This window comes from Scyliorhinus torazame, unplaced genomic scaffold (assembly GCF_047496885.1).
Source record: "Scyliorhinus torazame isolate Kashiwa2021f unplaced genomic scaffold, sScyTor2.1 scaffold_1480, whole genome shotgun sequence".
NCBI lineage: Eukaryota > Metazoa > Chordata > Chondrichthyes > Carcharhiniformes > Scyliorhinidae > Scyliorhinus > Scyliorhinus torazame.
Window position 1 is genome coordinate 1 of NW_027309207.1, and position 21,643 is coordinate 21,643.

The window sequence follows — 21,643 nt, forward strand, 5'->3', positions numbered from 1 at the left end:
GTTGGAGCCTGAAATGCATTTTTGTTCGCCGCCGGTGAATCTACCGGGTAAAGGCCGTTCGCTGACCAAATATCTCCGTCTGTCTCTCTCTCTCTCTCACGGAACAGGGCTCAAGCAAAGGGCCGAGACGCAAAGGGAGGTTCAAACGCTCGGACGGCAGCACTTCCTCCGACACCACGTCCAGTTTCGTCAAGCAGCAGGTACGGTACCCTCCCAGCCCCCACCCCCCCCCCCTCCCTCTGCAGCCTGTACGGCGTTGGCTGACAGCCAAGTCCATCAGGACGCGTCACCGCCAGGGGCCGGGTTCCCTTTTTTTCCCCCTGAATCGAAGGTGAAGTCCACCTTCAGGGTGTAGGTCCCCAGTAATTGTCCAAGCGCAAAGATGACGAAAGCCCAAACAAAAGAAAATAGAAGGGATAAACGGAGGACGGACAAGGATTCACCGGAGGATCCTTACAGGGTGTACGCGCATGACGGCGCGCGAGCGCGTGTGCCACGTGGGAATCTGGCGTAGTGGAGTTGTGGCTGGATTAGTGATCCAGAGAACCGTGCAGTCGAAAGTATGACCATTGTCGATTGCCCCCCCCCCCTTTCAGGACTCGGCGGGGGTCGTACCCCAGTCGACCGTCAGACTCGGACGTCTCGCTGGAGGAGCACAATCCCGTGACGGGGCATCAGGAGGCGGAGCAACAGTCCCTCTACCAGCTGCAACAGGCCAAGGTAGAACATCGAGCATTACGGCGCAGGTCAGGCCCTTCGGCCCCTCGATGTTGCGCCGACCTGTGAAACCATCTACACTATTCCCTTATCGATAGAACATAGAACATTACAGCGCTGCACCGGGTTACAGAGATAGGGAGGGATGTAGGGGGCAGGAGGAGGTTACAGAGATAGGGAGGGGTGTAGGGGGACTGGAGGAGGTTACAGAGATAGGGATGGGGTGTAGGGGGACTGGAGGAGGTTACAGAGATAGGGAGGGTCGTAGGGGGGCTGGAGGAGGTTACAGAGATAGGGAGGGGTGTAGGGGGCTGGAGGAGGTTACAGAGATAGGGAGGGTGTAGGGGCTGGAGGAGGTTACAGAGATAGGGAGGGGTGTAGGGGACTGGAGGAGGTTACAGAGATCGGGAGGGTTGTCGGGGGCTGGAGGAGGTTACAGAAATAGGGAGGGGTGTAGGGGGCTGGAGGAGGTTACAGAGATAGGGAGGGTCGTAGGAGGGCTGGAGGAGGTTACAGAGATAGGGAGGGGTGTAGGGGGCTGCAGGAGGTTACAGAGATAGGGAGGGGTGTAGGGGACTGGAGGAGGTTACAGAGATAGGGAGGGGTGTAGGGGGCTGGACCGGGTTACAGAGATACGGAGGGGTGGAAGGGGCTGGAGGAGGTTACAGAGAAAGGGAGGGTTGTAGGGGGCTGGAGGAGGTTACAGAGATTGGGGAGGGGTGTAGGGGGCTGGAGGAGGTTATAGAGATAGGGAGGGGTGTAGGGGGCTGGAGGAGGTTACAGAGATAGGGAGGGGTGTAGGGGGCTGGAGGAGGTTACAGAGATAGGGAGGGTCATAGGGGGGCTGGAGGAGGTTACAGAAATAGGGAGGGGTGTAGGGACTGGAGGAGGTTACAGAGATAGGGAGGGTGTAGGGGGCTGGAGGAGGTTACAGAGATAGGGAGGGTTGTAGGGGGCTGGAGGAGGTCACAGAGATAGGGAGGGGTGTAGGGGGCTGGAGGAGGTTACAGAGATAGGGAGGGGTGTAGAGTGCTGGAGGAGGTTACAGAGATAGGGAGGGGTGCAGGGGGCTGGAGGAGGTTACAAAGATAGGGAGTGGTGTAGGGGGGCTGGAGGTGGTTACAGACATAGGGAGGGTTGTAGGGGGCTGGAGGAGGTTACAGAGATAGGGAGGGGTGTAGGGGACTGGAGGAGGTTACAGAGATAGGGAGGGGTGTAGGGGGACTGGAGGAGGTTACAGAGATAGGGAGGGGTGTAGGGGGGCTGGAGGAGGTTACCGAGATAGGGAGGGGGTGTAGGGGACTGGAGGAGGTTACAGAGATAGGGAGGGTTGTAGGGGGGCTGGAGGAGGTTACAGAGATAGGGAGGGGTGTAGGGGGCAGGAGGAGGTTACAGAGATAGGGAGGGTTGTAGGGGGGCTGGACCGGGTTACAGAGATAGGGAGGGGTGTAGGGGGCTGGAGGAGGTTACAGAGATAGGGAGGGGTGTAGGGGGCTGGAGGAGGTTACAGAGATAGGGAGGGGTGTAGGGGGCTGGAGGAGGTTACAGAGATAGGGAGGGGTGTAGGGGCTGGAGGAGGTTACAGAGATAGGGAGGGGTGTAGGGGGCAGGAGGTTACAGAGATAGGGAGTGTCGTAGGGGGGCTGGAGGAGGTTACAGAGATAGGGAGGGGTGTAGGGGGCTGGAGGAGGTTACAGAGATAGGGAGGGGTGTAGGGGGCTGGAGGAGGTTACAGAGATAGGGAGGGGTGTAGGGGCTGGAGGAGGTTACAGAGATAGGGAGGGGTGTAGGGGGCAGGAGGTTACAGAGATAGGGAGTGTCGTAGGGGGGCTGCAGGAGGTTACAGAGATAGGGAGGGGTGTAGGGGACTGGAGGAGGTTACAGAGATAGGGAGGGGTGTAGGGGGGTGGACCGGGTTACAGAGGTAGGGAGGGGTGTAGGGGGCTGGAGGAGGTTACAGAGAAAGGGAGGGTTGTAGGGGGCTGGAGGAGGTTACAGAGATTGGGAGGGGTGTAGGGGGCTGGAGGAGGTTATAGAGATAGGGAGGGGTGTAGGGGGGCTGGACCAGGTTACAGAGATAGGGAGGGTCGTAGGGGGGCTGGAGGAGGTTACAGAAATAGGGAGGGGGTGTAGGGACTGGAGGAGGTTACAGAGATAGGGAGGGTGTAGGGGGCTGGAGGAGGTTACAGAGATAGGGAGGGTTGTAGGGGGATGGAGGAGGTTACAGAGATAGGGAGGGTGTAGGGGATGGAGGAGGTTACAGATGTAGGGAGGGTTTTAGGGACTGGAGGAGGTTACAGAGATAGGGAGGGTTGTAGGGGGATGGAGGAGGTTACAGAGATAGGGAGGGTGTAGGGGGATGGAGGAGGTTACAGATGTAGGGAGGGTTGTAGGGGGCTGGAGGAGGTTACAGAGATAGGGAGGGGTGTCGGGGGCTGGAGGAGGTTACAGAGACTGGGAGGGTTGTCGGGTGCTGGAGGAGGTTACAGAGATAGGGAGGGGTGTAGGGGCTGGAGGAGGTTACAGAGATAGGGAGGGGTGTAGGGGGCTGGAGGAGGTTACACAGATAGGGAGGGGTGTAGGGGGCTGGAGGAGGTTACAGAGATAGGGAGGGGTGTAGGGGCTGGAGGAGGTTACCGAGATAGGGAGAGGTGTAGGGGGCTGGAGGAGGTTACGGAGATAGGGAGAGGTGTAGGGGGCTGAAGGAGGTTACAGAGATAGGGAGGGGTGTAGGGGGCTGGAGGAGGTTACAGAGATATGGAGTGGTGTCGGGGACTGGAGGAGGTTACAGAGATAGGGAGAGGTGTAGGGGGCTGGAGGGGGTTACAGAGATTGGGAGGGGTGTAGGGGGCTGGAGGAGGTTACAGAGATAGGGAGGTGTGTAAGGGGCTGGAGGAGGTTACAGAGATAGGGAGGGGTGTAGGGGCTGGAGGAGGTTACAGAGATAGGGAGGGGTGTCGGGGACTGGAGGAGGTTACAGAGATAGGGAGGTGTGTAGGGGGCTGGAGGAGGTTACAGAGATAGGGAGGGGTGTAGGGGGCTGGAGAAGGTTACAGAGATAGGCAGGGGTGTAGGGGGCTGGAGGAGGTTACAGAGATAGGGAGGGGTGTAGGGGGCTGGACGGGGTTACAGAGATTGGGAGGGGTGTAGGGGGCTGGAGGAGGTTACAGAGATAGGGAGGTGTGTAGGGGGCTGGAGGAGGGTACAGAGATAGGGAGGGGTGTCGGGGACTGGAGGAGGTTACAGAGATAGTGAGGTGTGTAGGGGGCTGGAGGAGGTTACAGAGATAGGGAGGGGTGTAGGGGGCTGGAGGAGGTTACAGAGATAGGGAGGTGTGTAAGGGGCTGGAGGAGGGTACAGAGATAGGGAGGGGTGTCGGGGACTGGAGGAGGTTACAGAGATAGGGAGGTGTGTAGGGGGCTGGAGGAGGTTACAGAGATAGGGAGGGGTGTAGGGGGCTGGAGAAGGTTACAGAGATAGGCAGGAGTGTAGGGGGCTGGAGGAGGTTACAGAGATAGGGAGGGGTGTAGGGGGCTGGACGGGGTTACAGAGATTGGGAGGGGTGTAGGGGGCTGGAGGAGGTTACAGAGATAGGGAGGTGTGTAGGGGGCTGGAGGAGGGTACAGAGATAGGGAGGGGTGTCGGGGTTTGGAGGAGGTTACAGAGATACTGAGGTGTGTAGGGGGCTGGAGGAGGTTACAGAGATAGGGAGGGGTGTAGGGGGCTGGAGGAGGTTACAGAGATAGGGAGGTGTGTAGGGGACTGGAGGAGGTTACAGAGATAGGGAGGGGTGTAGGGGGCTGGAGGAGGTTACAGAGATAGGGAGGGGTGTAGGGGGCTGGAGGAGGTTACAGAGATAGGGAGGGGTGCAGCGGGCAGGAGGAGGTTACAGAGATAGGGAGGGTTGTAGGGGACTGGACCGGGTTACAGAGATATGGAGGGGCGTAGGGGGCTGGAGGAGGTTACAGAGATAGGGAGGGTTGTAGGGGGGCTGGAGGAGGTTACAGAGATAGGGAGGGTCGGAGGGGGGCTGGAGGAGGTTACAGAGATAGGGAGGGGTGTAGGGGGGCTGGAGGAGGTTACAGAGATAGGGAGGGGTGTAGGGGGGCTGGAGGAGGTTACAGAGATAGGGAGGGGTGTAAGGGGCTGGAGGAGGTTACAGAGATAGGGAGGGTGTTGGGGGCTGGAGGAGGTTACAGAGATAGGGAGGGTTGTAAGGGGCTGGAGGAGGTCACAGAGATAGGGAGGGGTGTAGGGGGCTGGAGGAGGTCACAGAGATAGGGAGGGGTGTAGAGTGCTGGAGGAGGTTACAGAGATAGGGAGGGGTGCAGGGGGCTGGAGGAGGTTACAAAGATAGGGAGTGGTGTAGGGGGGCTGGAGGTGGTTACAGAGATAGGGAGGGTTGTAGGGGGCTGGAGGAGGTTACAGAGATAGGGAGGGGTGTAGGGGACTGGAGGAGGTTACAAAGATAGGGAGGGGTGTAGGGGGACTGGAGGAGGTTACAGAGATAGGGAGGGTGTAGGGGGCTGGAGGAGGTTACAGAGATAGGGAGGGGTGTAGGGGACTGGAGGAGGTTACAGAGATAGGGAGGGTTGTACGGGGCTGGAGGAGGTTACAAAGATAGGGAGGGGTGTAGGGGGGCTGGAGGAGGTTACAGAGATAGGGAGGGGTGTAGGGGGGCTGGAGGAGGTTACAGAGATAGGGAGGGGTGTAGGGGGCTGGAGGAGGTTACAGAGATAGGGAGGGGTGTAGGGGGCAGGAGGAGGTTACAGAGATAGGGAGGGTTGTAGGGGGGCTGGACCGGGTTACAGAGATAGGGAGGGGTGTTGGGGACTGGACCGGGTTACAGAGATAGGGAGGGGTGTAGGGGCTGGAGGAGGTTACAGAGATAGGGAGGGGTGTAGGGGGCAGGAGGTTACAGAGATAGGGAGTGTCGTAGGGGGGCTGGATGAGGTTACAGAGATAGGGAGGGTCCTAGGGGGGCTGGAGGAGGTTACAGAGATAGGGAGGGTCGTAGGGGGGCTGGAGGAGGTAACAGAGATAGGGAGGGTCGTAGGGGGTTCAAAGAGGTTACAGAGATAGGGAGGGTTGTCGGGGGCTGGAGGAGGTTACAGAAATAGGGAGGGGTGTAGGGGGCTGGAGGAGGTTACAGAGATAGGGAGGGTCGTAGGAGGGCTGGAGGAGGTTACAGAGATAGGGAGGGGTGTAGGGGGCTGCAGGAGGTTACAGAGATAGGGAGGGGTGTAGGGGACTGGAGGAGGTTACAGAGATAGGGAGGGGTGTAGGGGGGTGGACCGGGTTACAGAGGTAGGGAGGGGTGTAGGGGGCTGGAGGAGGTTACAGAGAAAGGGAGGGTTGTAGGGGGCTGGAGGAGGTTATAGAGATAGGGAGGGGTGTAGGGGGGCTGGACCAGGTTACAGAGATAGGGAGGGTCGTAGGGGGGCTGGAGGAGGTTACAGAAATAGGGAGGGGTGTAGGGACTGGAGGAGGTTACAGGGATAGGGAGGGTGTAGGGGGCTGGAGGAGGTTACAGAGATAGGGAGGGTTGTAGGGGGATGGAGGAGGTTACAGAGATAGGGAGGGTGTAGGGGGATGGAGGAGGTTACAGATGTAGGGAGGGTTTTAGGGACTGGAGGAGGTTACAGAGATAGGGAGGGGTGTAGGGGGCTGGAGGAGGTTACAGAGATAGGGAGGGGTGTAGGGGCTGGAGGAGGTTACCGAGATAGGGAGAGGTGTAGGGGGCTGGAGGAGGTTACGGAGATAGGGAGAGGTGTAGGGGGCTGGAGGAGGTTACAGAGATAGGGAGGTGTGTAGGGGGCTGGAGGAGGTTACAGAGATTGGGAGGGGTGTAGGGGGCTGGAGGAGGTTACAGAGATAGGGAGGTGTGTAGGGGGCTGGAGGAGGTTACAGAGATAGGGAGTGGTGTCGGGGACTGGAGGAGGTTACAGAGATAGGGAGAGGTGTAGGGGGCTGGAGGGGGTTACAGAGATTGGGAGGGGTGTAGGGGGCTGGAGGAGGTTACAGAGATAGGGAGGTGTGTAAGGGGCTGGAGGAGGGTACAGAGATAGGGAGGGGTGTCGGGGACTGGAGGAGGTTACAGAGATAGGGAGGTGTGTAGGGGGCTGGAGGAGGTTACAGAGATAGGGAGGGGTGTAGGGGGCTGGAGGAGGTTACAGAGATAGGGAGTGGTGTAGGGGGCTGGAGGAGGTTACAGAGATAGGCAGGGGTGTAGGGGGCTGGAGGAGGTTACAGAGATAGGGAGGGGTGTAGGGGGCTGGACGGGGTTACAGAGATTGGGAGGGGTGTAGGGGGCTGGAGGAGGTTACAGAGATAGGGAGGTGTGTAGGGGGCTGGAGGAGGGTACAGAGATAGGGAGGGGTGTCGGGGACTGGAGGAGGTTACAGAGATAGTGAGGTGTGTAGGGGGCTGGAGGAGGTTACAGAGATAGGGAGGGGTGTAGGGGGCTGGAGGAGGTTACAGAGATAGGGAGGTGTGTAAGGGGCTGGAGGAGGGTACAGAGATAGGGAGGGGTGTCGGGGACTGGAGGAGGTTACAGAGATAGGGAGGTGTGTAGGGGGCTGGAGGAGGTTACAGAGATAGGGAGGGGTGAAGGGGGCTGGAGAAGGTTACAGAGATAGGGAGGGGTGTAGGGGGCTGGAGGAGGTTACAGAGATAGGGAGGGGTGTAGGGGGCTGGAGGAGGGTACAGAGATAGGGAGGTGTGTAGGGGACTGGACGGGGTTACAGAGATTGGGAGGGGTGTAGGGGGCTGGAGGAGGTTACAGAGATAGGGAGGGGTGTAGGGGGCTGGACGGGGTTACAGAGATTGGGAGGGGTGTAGGGGGCTGGAGGAGGTTACAGAGATAGGGAGGTGTGTAGGGGGCTGGAGGAGGGTACAGAGATAGGGAGGGGTGTCGGGGTTTGGAGGAGGTTACAGAGATACTGAGGTGTGTAGGGGGCTGGAGGAGGTTACAGAGATAGGGAGGGGTGTAGGGGGCTGGAGGAGGTTACAGAGATAGGGAGGTGTGTAGGGAACTGGAGGAGGTTACAGAGATAGGGAGGGGTGTAGGGGGCTGGAGGAGGTTACAGAGATAGGGAGGGGTGTAGGGGGCTGGAGGAGGTTACAGAGATAGGGAGGGGTGCAGCGGGCAGGAGGAGGTTACAGAGATAGGGAGGGTTGTAGGGGACTGGACCGGGTTACAGAGATATGGAGGGGTGTAGGGGGCTGGAGGAGGTTACAGAGATAGGGAGGGTTGTAGGTGGGCTGGAGGAGGTTACAGAGATAGGGAGGGTCGGAGGGGGGCTGGAGGAGGTTACAGAGATAGGGAGGGGTGTAGGAAGCTGGAGGAGGTTACAGAGAAAGGGAGGGTTGTAGGGGGCTGAAGGAGGTTACAGAGATAGGGAGAGGTGTCGGGGGCTGGAGGAGGTTACAGAGAGAGGGAGGGTTGTAGGGGGTTGTAGGAGGTTACAGAGATAGGGAGGGGTGTAGGGGGCTGGAGGAGGTTACAGAGATAGGGAGGGGTGCAGGGGACTGGAGGAGGTTACAGAGATAGGGAGGGGTGTAGGGGGCTGGACCGGGTTACAGAGATAGGGAGGGGTGTAGGGGGCTGCAGGAGGTTACAGAGATAGGGAGGGTTGTAGGGGGCTGGAGGAAGTTACAGAGAAAGGGAGGGTTGTAGGGGGCTGGAGGAGGTTACAGAGATTGGGAGGGGTGTAGGGGGCTGGGGGAGGTTACAGAGATAGGGAGGGTTGTAGGGACTGGAGGAGGTTACAGAGATAGGGAGGGGTGTAGGGGGGCTGGAGGAGGATACAGAGATAGGGAGGAGTGTAGGGGTCTGGAGGAGGTTACAGAGATAGGGAGGGGTGTAGGGGCCTGGAGGAGGTTACAGAGATAGGGAGGGTTGTAGGGGGCTGGAGGAGGTTCCAGAGATAGGGAGGGGTGTAGGGGCTGGAGGAGGTTACAGTGATACGGAGGGGTGTAGGGGGCTGGAGGAGGTTACAGAGATAGGGAGGGGTGTAGGGGGCTGGAGGAGGTTACAGAGATAGGGAGGTGTGTAAGGGGCTGGAGGAGGGTACAGAGATAGGGAGGGGTGTCGGGGACTGGAGGAGGTTACAGAGATAGGGAGGTGTGTAGGGGGCTGGAGGAGGTTACAGAGATAGGGAGGGGTGTAGGGGGCTGGAGAAGGTTACAGAGATAGGCAGGAGTGTAGGGGGCTGGAGGAGGTTACAGAGATAGGGAGGGGTGTAGGGGGCTGGACGGGGTTACAGAGATTGGGAGGGGTGTAGGGGGCTGGAGGAGGTTACAGAGATAGGGAGGGGTGTAGGGGGCTGGAGGAGGTTACAGAGATAGGGAGGGGTGTAGGGGGCTGGAGGAGGTTACAGAGATAGGGAGGGGTGCAGCGGGCAGGAGGAGGTTACAGAGATAGGGAGGGGTGCAGCGGGCAGGAGGAGGTTACAGAGATAGGGAGGGGTGCAGCGGGCAGGTGGAGGTTACAGAGATAGGGAGGGTTGTAGGGGACTGGACCGGGTTACAGAGATATGGAGGGGTGTAGGGGGCTGGAGGAGGTTACAGAGATAGGGAGGGTCGGAGGGGGGCTGGAGGAGGTTACAGAGATAGGGAGGTGTGTAGGGGGGCTGGAGGAGGTTACAGAGATAGGGAGGGGTGTAGGGGGGCAGGAGGAGGTTACAGAGATAGGGAGGGGTGTAGGGGGGCTGGAGGAGGTTACAGAGATAGGGAGGGGTGTAGGGGGCTGGAGGAGGTTACAGAGATAGGGAGGGGTGTAGGGGGCTGGAGGATGTTACAGAGATAGGGAGGGGTGTAGGGGGCTGGTGGAGGTTACAGAGATAGGGAGGGGTGTAGGGGACTGGAGGAGGTTACAGAGATAGGGAGGGGTGTAGGGGGCTGGAGGAGGTTACAGAGATAGGGAGGGTTGTCGGGAGCTGGAGGAGGTTACAGAAATAGGGAGGGGTGTAGGGACTTGAGGAGGTTACAGAGATAGGGAAGGTCGTAGGGGGGCTGGAGGAGGTTACAGAGATAGGGAGGGGTGTAGGGGGATGGAGGAGGTTACAGAGATAGGGAGGGGTGTAGGGGACTGGAGGAGGTTACAGAGATAGGGAGGGGTGTAGGGGGCTGGAGGAGGTTACAGAGATAGGGAGGGGTGTAGGGGGCTGGAGGAGGTTACAGAGATAGGGAGGGGTGTAGGGGCTGGAGGAGGTTACAGAGATAGGGAGGGGTGTAGGGGACTGGAGGAGGTTACAGAGATAGGGAGTGACGTAGGGGGGCTGGAGGAGGTTACAGAGAGAGGGAGGGGTGTTGGGGACTGGACCGGGTTACAGAGATAGGGAAGGCCGTAGGGGGGCTGGATGAGGTTACAGAGATAGGGAGGGTCCTAGGGGGGCTGGAGGAGGTTACAGAGATAGGGAGGGTCGTAGGGGGGCTGGAGGAGGTAACAGAGATAGGGAGGGTCGTAGGGGGTTCAAAGAGGTTACAGAGATAGGGAGGGTTGTCGGGGGCTGGAGGAGGTTACAGAAATAGGGAGGGGTGTAGGGGGCTGGAGGAGGTTACAGAGATAGGGAGGGTCGTAGGAGGGCTGGAGGAGGTTACAGAGATAGGGAGGGGTGTAGGGGGCTGCAGGAGGTTACAGAGATAGGGAGGGGTGTAGGGGACTGGAGGAGGTTACAGAGATAGGGAGGGGTGTAGGGGGGTGGACCGGGTTACAGAGGTAGGGAGGGGTGTAGGGGGCTGGAGGAGGTTACAGAGAAAGGGAGGGTTGTAGGGGGCTGGAGGAGGTTACAGAGATTGGGAGGGGTGTAGGGGGCTGGAGGAGATTATAGAGATAGGGAGGGGTGTAGGGGGGCTGGACCAGGTTACAGAGATAGGGAGGGTCGTAGGGGGGCTGGAGGAGGTTACAGAAATAGGGAGGGGTGTAGGGACTGGAGGAGGTTACAGAGATAGGGAGGGTGTAGGGGGCTGGAGGAGGTTACAGAGATAGGGAGGGTTGTAGGGGGATGGAGGAGGTTACAGAGATAGGGAGGGTGGAGGGGGATGGAGGAGGTTACAGATGTAGGGAGGGTTTTAGGGACTGGAGGAGGTTACAGAGATAGGGAGGGTTGTAGGGGGATGGAGGAGGTTACAGAGATAGGGAGGGTGTAGGGGGATGGAGGAGGTTACAGATGTAGGGAGGGTTGTAGGGGGCTGGAGGAGGTTACAGAGATAGGGAGGGGTGTCGGGGGCTGGAGGAGGTTACAGAGACTGGGAGGGTTGTCGGGTGCTGGAGGAGGTTACACAGATAGGGAGGGGTGTAGGGGGCTGGAGGAGGTTACAGAGATAGGGAGGGGTGTAGGGGCTGGAGGAGGTTACAGAGATAGGGAGGGGTGTAGGGGACTGGAGGAGGTTACAGAGATAGGGAGGGGTGTAGGGGGGTGGACCGGGTTACAGAGGTAGGGAGGGGTGTAGGGGGCTGGAGGAGGTTACAGAGAAAGGGAGGGTTGTAGGGGGCTGGAGGAGGTTACAGAGATTGGGAGGGGTGTAGGGGGCTGGAGGAGGTTATAGAGATAGGGAGGGGTGTAGGGGGGCTGGACCAGGTTACAGAGATAGGGAGGGTCGTAGGGGGGCTGGAGGAGGTTACAGAAATAGGGAGGGGTGTAGGGACTGGAGGAGGTTACAGGGATACGGAGGGTGTAGGGGGCTGGAGGAGGTTACAGAGATAGGGAGGGTTGTAGGGGGATGGAGGAGGTTACAGAGATAGGGAGGGTGTAGGGGGATGGAGGAGGTTACAGATGTAGGGAGGGTTTTAGGGACTGGAGGAGGTTACAGAGATAGGGAGGGGTGTAGGGGGCTGGAGGAGGTTACAGAGATTGGGAGGGGTGTAGGGGGCTGGAGGAGGTTACAGAGATAGGGAGGTGTGTAGGGGGCTGGAGGAGGTTACAGAGATAGGGAGTGGTGTCGGGGACTGGAGGAGGTTACAGAGATAGGGAGAGGTGTAGGGGGCTGGAGGGGGTTACAGAGATTGGGAGGGGTGTAGGGGGCTGGAGGAGGTTACAGAGATAGGGAGGTGTGTAAGGGGCTGGAGGAGGGTACAGAGATAGGGAGGGGTGTCGGGGACTGGAGGAGGTTACAGAGATAGGGAGGTGTGTAGGGGGCTGGAGGAGGTTACAGAGATAGGGAGGGGTGTAGGGGGCTGGAGCAGGTTACAGAGATAGGGAGGGGTGTAGGGGGCTGGAGGAGGTTACAGAGATAGGCAGGGTTGTAGGGGGCTGGAGGAGGTTACAGAGATAGGGAGGGGTGTAGGGGGCTGGACGGGGTTACAGTGATTGGGAGGGGTGTAGGGGGCTGGAGGAGGTTACAGAGATAGGGAGGTGTGTAGGGGGCTGGAGGAGGGTACAGAGATAGGGAGGGGTGTCGGGGACTGGAGGAGGTTACAGAGATAGTGAGGTGTGTAGGGGGCTGGAGGAGGTTACAGAGATACGGAGGGGTGTAGGGGGCTGGAGGAGGTTACAGAGATAGGGAGGTGTGTAAGGGGCTGGAGGAGGGTACAGAGATAGGGAGGGGTGTCGGGGACTGGAGGAGGTTACAGAGATAGGGAGGTGTGTAGGGGGCTGGAGGAGGTTACAGAGATAGGGAGGGGTGTAGGGGGCTGGAGAAGGTTACAGAGATAGGCAGGAGTGTAGGGGGCTGGAGGAGGTTACAGAGATAGGGAGGGGTGTAGGGGGCTGGACGGGGTTACAGAGATTGGGAGGGGTGTAGGGGGCTGGAGGAGGTTACAGAGATAGGGAGGTGTGTAGGGGGCTGGAGGAGGGTACAGAGATAGGGAGGGGTGTCGGGGTTTGGAGGAGGTTACAGAGATACTGAGGTGTGTAGGGGGCTGGAGGAGGTTACAGAGATAGGGAGGTGTGTAGGGGACTGGAGGAGGTTACAGAGATAGGGAGGGGTGTAGGGGGCTGGAGGAGGTTACAGAGATAGGGAGGGGTGTAGGGGGCTGGAGGAGGTTACAGAGATAGGGAGGGGTGCAGCGGGCAGGAGGAGGTTACAGAGATAGGGAGGGTTGTAGGGGACTGGACCGGGTTACAGAGATATGGAGGGGTGTAGGGGGCTGGAGGAGGTTACAGAGATAGGGAGGGTTGTAGGTGGGCTGGAGGAGGTTACAGAGATAGGGAGGGTCGGAGGGGGGCTGGAGGAGGTTACAGAGATAGGGAGGGGTGTAGGAAGCTGGAGGAGGTTACAGAGAAAGGGAGGGTTGTAGGGGGCTGAAGGAGGTTACAGAGATAGGGAGAGGTGTCGGGGGCTGGAGGAGGTTACAGAGAGAGGGAGGGTTGTAGGGGGTTGTAGGAGGTTACAGAGATAGGGAGGGGTGTAGGGGGCTGGAGGAGGTTACAGAGATAGGGAGGGGTGCAGGGGACTGGAGGAGGTTACAGAGATAGGGAGGGGTGTAGGGGGCTGGACCGGGTTACAGAGATAGGAAGGGGTGTAGGGGGCTGCAGGAGGTTACAGAGATAGGAAGGGTTGTAGGGGGCTGGAGCAAGTTACAGAGAAAGGGAGGGTTGTAGGGGGCTGGAGGAGGTTACAGAGATTGGGAGGGGTGTAGGGGGCTGGGGGAGGTTACAGAGATAGGGAGGGTTGTAGGGACTGGAGGAGGTTACAGAGATAGGGAGGGGTGTAGGGGGGCTGGAGGAGGATACAGAGATAGGGAGGAGTGTAGGGGGCTGGAGGAGGTTACAGAGATAGGGAGGGGTGTAGGGGGCTGGAGGAGGTTACAGAGATAGGGAGGGTTGTAGGGGGCTGGAGGAGGTTCCAGAGATAGGGAGGGGTGTAGGGGGCTGGAGGAGGTTACAGAGATAGGGAGGGGTGTAGGGGGCTGGAGGAGGTTACAGAGATAGGGAGGTGTGTAAGGGGCTGGAGGAGGGTACAGAGATAGGGAGGGGTGTCGGGGACTGGAGGAGGTTACAGAGATAGGGAGGTGTGTAGGGGGCTGGAGGAGGTTACAGAGATAGGGAGGGGTGTAGGGGGCTGGAGAAGGTTACAGAGATAGGCAGGAGTGTAGGGGGCTGGAGGAGGTTACAGAGATAGGGAGGGGTGTAGGGGGCTGGACGGGGTTACAGAGATTGGGAGGGGTGTAGGGGGCTGGAGGAGGTTACAGAGATAGGGAGGGGTGTAGGGGGCTGGAGGAGGTTACAGAGATAGGGAGGGGTGTAGGGGGCTGGAGGAGGTTACAGAGATAGGGAGGGGTGCAGCGGGCAGGAGGAGGTTACAGAGATAGGGAGGGGTGCAGCGGGCAGGAGGAGGTTACAGAGATAGGGAGGGGTGCAGCGGGCAGGAGGAGGTTACAGAGATAGGGAGGGTTGTAGGGGACTGGACCGGGTTACAGAGATATGGAGGGGTGTAGGGGGCTGGAGGAGGTTACAGAGATAGGGAGGGTCGGAGGGAGGCTGGAGGAGGTTACAGAGATAGGGAGGGGTGTAGGGGGGCTGGAGGAGGTTACAGAGATAGGGAGGGGTGTAGGGGGGCAGGAGGAGGTTACAGAGATAGGGAGGGGTGTAGGGGGGCTGGAGGAGGTAACAGAGATAGGGAGGGGTGTAGGGGGCTGGAGGAGGTTACAGAGATAGGGAGGGGTGTAGGGGGCTGGAGGATGTTACAGAGATAGGGAGGGGTGTAGGGGGCTGGTGGAGGTTACAGAGATAGGGAGGGGTGTAGGGGACTGGAGGAGGTTACAGAGATAGGGAGGGGTGTAGGGGGCTGGAGGAGGTTACAGAGATAGGGAGGGTTGTCGGGAGCTGGAGGAGGTTACAGAAATAGGGAGGGGTGTAGGGACTTGAGGAGGTTACAGAGATAGGGAAGGTCGTAGGGGGGCTGGAGGAGGTTACAGAGATAGGGAGGGGTGTAGGGGGATGGAGGAGGTTACAGAGATAGGGAGGGGTGTAGGGGACTGGAGGAGGTTACAGAGATAGGGAGGGGTGTAGGGGGCTGGAGGAGGTTACAGAGATAGGGAGGGGTGTAGGGGGCTGGAGGAGGTTACAGAGATAGGGAGGGGTGTAGGGGCTGGAGGAGGTTACAGAGATAGGGAGGGGTGTAGGGGGCAGGAGGTTACAGAGATAGGGAGTGTCGTAGGGGGGCTGGAGGAGGTTACAGAGAGAGGGAGGGGTGTTGGGGACTGGACCGGGTTACAGAGATAGGGAAGGCCGTAGGGGGGCTGGATGAGGTTACAGAGATAGGGAGGGTCCTAGGGGGTTCAAAAAGGTTACAGAGATAGGGAGGGTTGTCGGGGGCTGGAGGAGGTTACAGAAATAGGGAGGGGTGTAGGGGGCTGGAGGAGGTTACAGAGATAGGGAGGGTCGTAGGAGGGCTGGAGGAGGTTACAGAGATAGGGAGGGGTGTAGGGGGCTGCAGGAGGTTACAGAGATAGGGAGGGGTGTAGGGGACTGGAGGAGGTTACAGAGATAGGGAGGGGTGTAGGGGGGTGGACCGGGTTACAGAGGTAGGGAGGGGTGTAGGGGGCTGGAGGAGGTTACAGAGACTGGGAGGGTTGTCGGGTGCTGGAGGAGGTTACACAGATAGGGAGGGGTGTAGGGGGCTGGAGGAGGTTACAGAGATAGGGAGGGGTGTAGGGGCTGGAGGAGGTTACCGAGATAGGGAGAGGTGTAGGGGGCTGGAGGAGGTTACGGAGATAGGGAGAAGTGTAGGGGGCTGGAGGAGGTTACAGAGATAGGGAGGGGTGTAGGGGCTGGAGGAGGTTACAGAGATAGGGAGGGGTGTTGGGGGCTGGTGGAGGTTACAGAGATAGGGAGGGTGTAGGGGACTGGAGGAGGTTACAGAGATAGGGAGAGGTGTAGGGGGCTGGAGGGGGTTACAGAGATTGGGAGGGGTGTAGGGGGCTGGAGGAGGTTACAGAGATAGGGAGGTGTGTAAGGGGCTGGAGGAGGTTACAGAGATAGGGAGGGGTGTAGGGGCTGGAGGAGGTTACAGAGATAGGGAGGGGTGTCGGGGACTGGAGGAGGTTACAGAGATGGGGGGGGTGTAGGGGGCTGGAGGAGGTTACAGAGATAGGGAGGGGTGTAGGGGGCTGCAGGAGGTTACAGAGATAGGGAGGGGTGTAGGGGACTGGAGGAGGTTACAGAGATAGGGAGGGGTGTAGGGGGCTGGAGGAGGTTACAGAGATAGGGAGGGGTGTAGGGGGACTGGAGGAGGTTACAGAGATAGGGAGGTGTGTAGGGGGCTGGAGGAGGTTACAGAGATAGGGAGGGGTGTAGGGGGCTGGAGAAGGTTACAGAGATAGGCAGGGGTGTAGGGGGCTGGAGGAGGTTACAGAGATAGGGAGGGGTGTAGGGGGCTGGACGGGGTTACAGAGATTGGGAGGGGTGTAGGGGGCTGGAGGAGGTTACAGAGATAGGGAGGGGTGTAGGGGGATGGAGGAGGTTACAGAGATAGGGAGGGGTGTAGGGGGATGGAGGAGGTTACAGAGATAGGGAGGTGTGTAGGGGGCTGGAGGAGGGTACAGAGATAGGGAGGGGTGTCGGGGACTGGAGGAGGTTACAGAGATAGTGAGGTGTGTAGGGGGCTGGAGGAGGTTACAGAGATAGGGAGGGGTGTAGGGGGCTGGAGGAGGTTACAGAGATAGGGAGGTGTGTAAGGGGCTGGAGGAGGGTACAGAGATAGGGAGGGTTGTAGGGGGGCTGGAGGAGGTTACAGAGATAGGGAGGGTCGGAGGGGGGCTGGAGGAGGTTACAGAGATAGGGAGGGGTGTAGGGGGCTGGAGAAGGTTACAGAGATAGGCAGGAGTGTAGGGGGCTGGAGGAGGTTACAGAGATAGGGAGGGGTGTAGGGGGCTGGACGGGGTTACAGAGATTGGGAGGGGTGTAGGGGGCTGGAGGAGGTTACAGAGATAGGGAGGGGTGTAGGGGGCTGGAGAAGGTTACAGAGATAGGCAGGAGTGTAGGGGGCTGGAGGAGGTTACAGAGATAGGGAGGGGTGTAGGGGGCTGGACGGGGTTACAGAGATTGGGAGGGGTGTAGGGGGCTGGAGGAGGTTACAGAGATAGGGAGGTGTGTAGGGGGCTGGAGGAGGGTACAGAGATAGGGAGGGGTGTCGGGGTTTGGAGGAGGTTACAGAGATACTGAGGTGTGTAGGGGGCTGGAGGAGGTTACAGAGATAGGGAGGGGTGTAGGGGGCTGGAGGAGGTTACAGAGATAGGGAGGTGTGTAGGGGACTGGAGGAGGTTACAGAGATAGGGAGGGGTGTAGGGGGCTGGAGGAGGTTACAGAGATAGGGAGGGGTGTAGGGGGCTGGAGGAGGTTACAGAGATAGGGAGGGGTGCAGCGGGCAGGAGGAGGTTACAGAGATAGGGAGGGTTGTAGGGGACTGGACCGGGTTACAGAGATATGGAGGGGCGTAGGGGGCTGGAGGAGGTTACAGAGATAGGGAGGGTTGTAGGGGGGCTGGAGGAGGTTACAGAGATAGGGAGGGTCGGAGGGGGGCTGGAGGAGGTTACAGAGATAGGGAGGGGTGTAGGGGGGCTGGAGGAGGTTACAGAGATAGGGAGGGGTGTAGGGGGGCAGGAGGAGGTTACAGAGATAGGGAGGTGTGTAGGGGGGCTGGAGGAGGTTACAGAGATAGGGAGGGGTGTAGGGGGGCTGGAGGAGGTTACAGAGATAGGGAGGGGTGTAGGGGGCTGGAGGAGGTTACAGAGATAGGGAGGGTGTAGGGGGCTGGAGGAGGTTACAGAGATAGGGAGGGTTGTAAGGGGCTGGAGGAGGTCACAGAGATAGGGAGGGGTGTAGGGGGCTGGAGGAGGTTACAGAGATAGGGAGGGGTGTAGAGTGCTGGAGGAGGTTACAGAGATAGGGAGGGGTGCAGGGGGCTGGAGGAGGTTACAAAGATAGGGAGTGGTGTAGGGGGGCTGGAGGTGGTTACAGAGATAGGGAGGGTTGTAGGGGGCTGGAGGAGGTTACAGAGATAGGGAGGGGTGTAGGGGACTGGAGGAGGTTACAAAGATAGGGAGGGGTGTAGGGGGACTGGAGGAGGTTACAGAGATAGGGAGGGTGTAGGGGGCTGGAGGAGGTTACAGAGATAGGGAGGGGTGTAGGGGACTGGAGGAGGTTACAGAGATAGGGAGGGTTGTACGGGGCTGGAGGAGGTTACAAAGATAGGGAGGGGTGTAGGGGGGCTGGAGGAGGTTACAGAGATAGGGAGGGGTGTAGGGGGGCTGGAGGAGGTTACAGAGATAGGGAGGGGTGTAGGGGCTGGAGGAGGTTACCGAGATAGGGAGAGGTGTAGGGGGCTGGAGGAGGTTACGGAGATAGGGAGAGGTGTAGGGGGCTGGAGGAGGTTACAGAGATAGGGAGGGGTGTAGGGGCTGGAGGAGGTTACAGAGATAGGGAGGGGTGTTGGGGGCTGGTGGAGGTTACAGAGATAGGGAGGGTGTAGGGGACTGGAGGAGGTTACAGAGATAGGGAGAGGTGTAGGGGGCTGGAGGGGGTTACAGAGATTGGGAGGGGTGTAGGGGGCTGGAGGAGGTTACAGAGATAGGGAGGTGTGTAAGGGGCTGGAGGAGGTTACAGAGATAGGGAGGGGTGTAGGGGCTGGAGGAGGTTACAGAGATAGGGAGGGGTGTCGGGGACTGGAGGAGGTTACAGAGATAGGGAGGGGTGTAGGGGGCTGGAGGAGGTTACAGAGATAGGGAGGGGTGTAGGGGGCTGCAGGAGGTTACAGAGATAGGGAGGGGTGTAGGGGACTGGAGGAGGTTACAGAGATAGGGAGGGGTGTAGGGGGCTGGAGGAGGTTACAGAGATAGGGAGGGGTGTAGGGGGACTGGAGGAGGTTACAGAGATAGGGAGGTGTGTAGGGGGCTGGAGGAGGTTACAGAGATAGGGAGGGGTGTAGGGGGCTGGAGAAGGTTACAGAGATAGGCAGGGGTGTAGGGGGCTGGAGGAGGTTACAGAGATAGGGAGGGGTGTAGGGGGCTGGACGGGGTTACAGAGATTGGGAGGGGTGTAGGGGGCTGGAGGAGGTTACAGAGATAGGGAGGGGTGTAGGGGGATGGAGGAGGTTACAGAGATAGGGAGGGGTGTAGGGGGATGGAGGAGGTTACAGAGATAGGGAGGTGTGTAGGGGGCTGGAGGAGGGTACAGAGATAGGGAGGGGTGTCGGGGACTGGAGGAGGTTACAGAGATAGTGAGGTGTGTAGGGGGCTGGAGGAGGTTACAGAGATAGGGAGGGGTGTAGGGGGCTGGAGGAGGTTACAGAGATAGGGAGGTGTGTAAGGGGCTGGAGGAGGGTACAGAGATAGGGAGGGTTGTAGGGGGGCTGGAGGAGGTTACAGAGATAGGGAGTGTCGGAGGGGGGCTGGAGGAGGTTACAGAGATAGGGAGGGGTGTAGGGGGCTGGAGAAGGTTACAGAGATAGGCAGGAGTGTAGGGGGCTGGAGGAGGTTACAGAGATAGGGAGGGGTGTAGGGGGCTGGACGGGGTTACAGAGATTGGGAGGGGTGTAGGGGGCTGGAGGAGGTTACAGAGATAGGGAGGGGTGTAGGGGGCTGGAGAAGGTTACAGAGATAGGCAGGAGTGTAGGGGGCTGGAGGAGGTTACAGAGATAGGGAGGGGTGTAGGGGGCTGGACGGGGTTACAGAGATTGGGAGGGGTGTAGGGGGCTGGAGGAGGTTACAGAGATAGGGAGGTGTGTAGGGGGCTGGAGGAGGGTACAGAGATAGGGAGGGGTGTCGGGGTTTGGAGGAGGTTACAGAGATACTGAGGTGTGTAGGGGGCTGGAGGAGGTTACAGAGATAGGGAGGGGTGTAGGGGGCTGGAGGAGGTTATAGAGATAGGGAGGTGTGTAGGGGACTGGAGGAGGTTACAGAGATAGGGAGGGGTGTAGGGGGCTGGAGGAGGTTACAGAGATAGGGAGGGGTGTAGGGGGCTGGAGGAGGTTACAGAGATAGGGAGGGGTGCAGCGGGCAGGAGGAGGTTACAGAGATAGGGAGGGTTGTAGGGGACTGGACCGGGTTACAGAGATATGGAGGGGCGTAGGGGGCTGGAGGAGGTTACAGAGATAGGGAGGGTTGTAGGGGGGCTGGAGGAGGTTACAGAGATAGGGAGGGTCGGAGGGGGGCTGGAGGAGGTTACAGAGATAGGGAGGGGTGTAGGGGGGCTGGAGGAGGTTACAGAGATAGGGAGGGGTGTAGAGGGGCAGGAGGAGGTTACAGAGATAGGGAGGTGTGTAGGGGGGCTGGAGGAGGTTACAGAGATAGGGAGGGGTGTAGGGGGGCTGGAGGAGGTTACAGAGATAGGGAGGGGTGTAGGGGGCTGGAGGAGGTTACAGAGATAGGGAGGGTGTAGGGGGCTGGAGGAGGTTACAGAGATAGGGAGGGTTGTAAGGGGCTGGAGGAGGTCACAGAGATAGGGAGGGGTGTAGGGGGCTGGAGGAGGTTACAGAGATAGGGAGGGGTGTAGAGTGCTGGAGGAGGTTACAGAGATAGGGAGGGGTGCAGGGGGCTGGAGGAGGTTACAAAGATAGGGAGTGGTGTAGGGGGGCTGGAGGTGGTTACAGAGATAGGGAGGGTTGTAGGGGGCTGGAGGAGGTTACAGAGATAGGGAGGGGTGTAGGGGACTGGAGGAGGTTACAAAGATAGGGAGGGGTGTAGGGGGACTGGAGGAGGTTACAGAGATAGGGAGGGTGTAGGGGGCTGGAGGAGGTTACAGAGATAGGGAGGGGTGTAGGGGACTGGAGGAGGTTACAAAGATAGGGAGTGGTGTAGGGGGGCTGGAGGTGGTTACAGAGATAGGGAGGGTTGTAGGGGGCTGGAGGAGGTTACAGAGATAGGGAGGGGTGTAGGGGACTGGAGGAGGTTACAAAGATAGGGAGGGGTGTAGGGGGACTGGAGGAGGTTACAGAGATAGGGAGGGTGTAGGGGGCTGGAGGAGGTTACAGAGATAGGGAGGGGTGTAGGGGACTGGAGGAGGTTACAGAGATAGGGAGGGTTGTACGGGGCTGGAGGAGGTTACAAAGATAGGGAGGGGTGTAGGGGGGCTGGAGGAGGTTACAGAGATAGGGAGGGGTGTAGGGGGGCTGGAGGAGGTTACAGAGATAGGGAGGGGTGTAGGGGCTGGAGGAGGTTACCGAGATAGGGAGAGGTGTAGGGGGCTGGAGGAGGTTACGGAGATAGGGAGAGGTGTAGGGGGCTGGAGGAGGTTACAGAGATAGGGAGGGGTGTAGGGGCTGGAGGAGGTTACAGAGATAGGGAGGGGTGTTGGGGGCTGGTGGAGGTTACAGAGATAGGGAGGGTGTAGGGGACTGGAGGAGGTTACAGAGATAGGGAGAGGTGTAGGGGGCTGGAGGGGGTTACAGAGATTGGGAGGGGTGTAGGGGGCTGGAGGAGGTTACAGAGATAGGGAGGTGTGTAAGGGGCTGGAGGAGGTTACAGAGATAGGGAGGGGTGTAGGGGCTGGAGGAGGTTACAGAGATAGGGAGGGGTGTCGGGGACTGGAGGAGGTTACAGAGATAGGGAGGGGTGTAGGGGGCTGGAGGAGGTTACAGAGATAGGGAGGGGTGTAGGGGGCTGCAGGAGGTTACAGAGATAGGGAGGGGTGTAGGGGACTGGAGGAGGTTACAGAGATAGGGAGGGGTGTAGGGGGCTGGAGGAGGTTACAGAGATAGGGAGGGGTGTAGGGGACTGGAGGAGGTTACAGAGATAGGGAGGGGTGTAAGGGGGACTGGAGGAGGTTACAGAGATAGGGAGGGGTGTAGGGGGACTGGAGGAGGTTACAGAGATAGGGAGGTGTGTAGGGGGCTGGAGGAGGTTACAGAGATAGGGAGGGGTGTAGGGGGCTGGAGAAGGTTACAGAGATAGGCAGGGGTGTAGGGGGCTGGAGGAGGTTACAGAGATAGGGAGGGGTGTAGGGGGCTGGACGGGGTTACAGAGATTGGGAGGGGTGTAGGGGGC

The 21,643-nt window shown here is 59.3% G+C and overlaps 1 protein-coding gene across 1 annotated transcript in view; it reads left to right on the plus strand.

Moving 5' to 3' along the window:
- Positions 1-382: 382 nt before the first annotated feature.
- The window catches only part of LOC140407345 (voltage-dependent L-type calcium channel subunit beta-4-like), a gene marked incomplete at its 3' end in the record, with an annotated part of 41,621 nt that continues 20,360 nt past the window's right edge, over positions 383-21,643 (plus strand). The window contains exons 1-2 of the mRNA XM_072494912.1: positions 383-462; positions 597-720. Coding sequence (XP_072351013.1) covers positions 383-462; positions 597-720 — 204 coding nt within the window. The remainder of the gene's footprint in view (positions 463-596; positions 721-21,643) is intronic.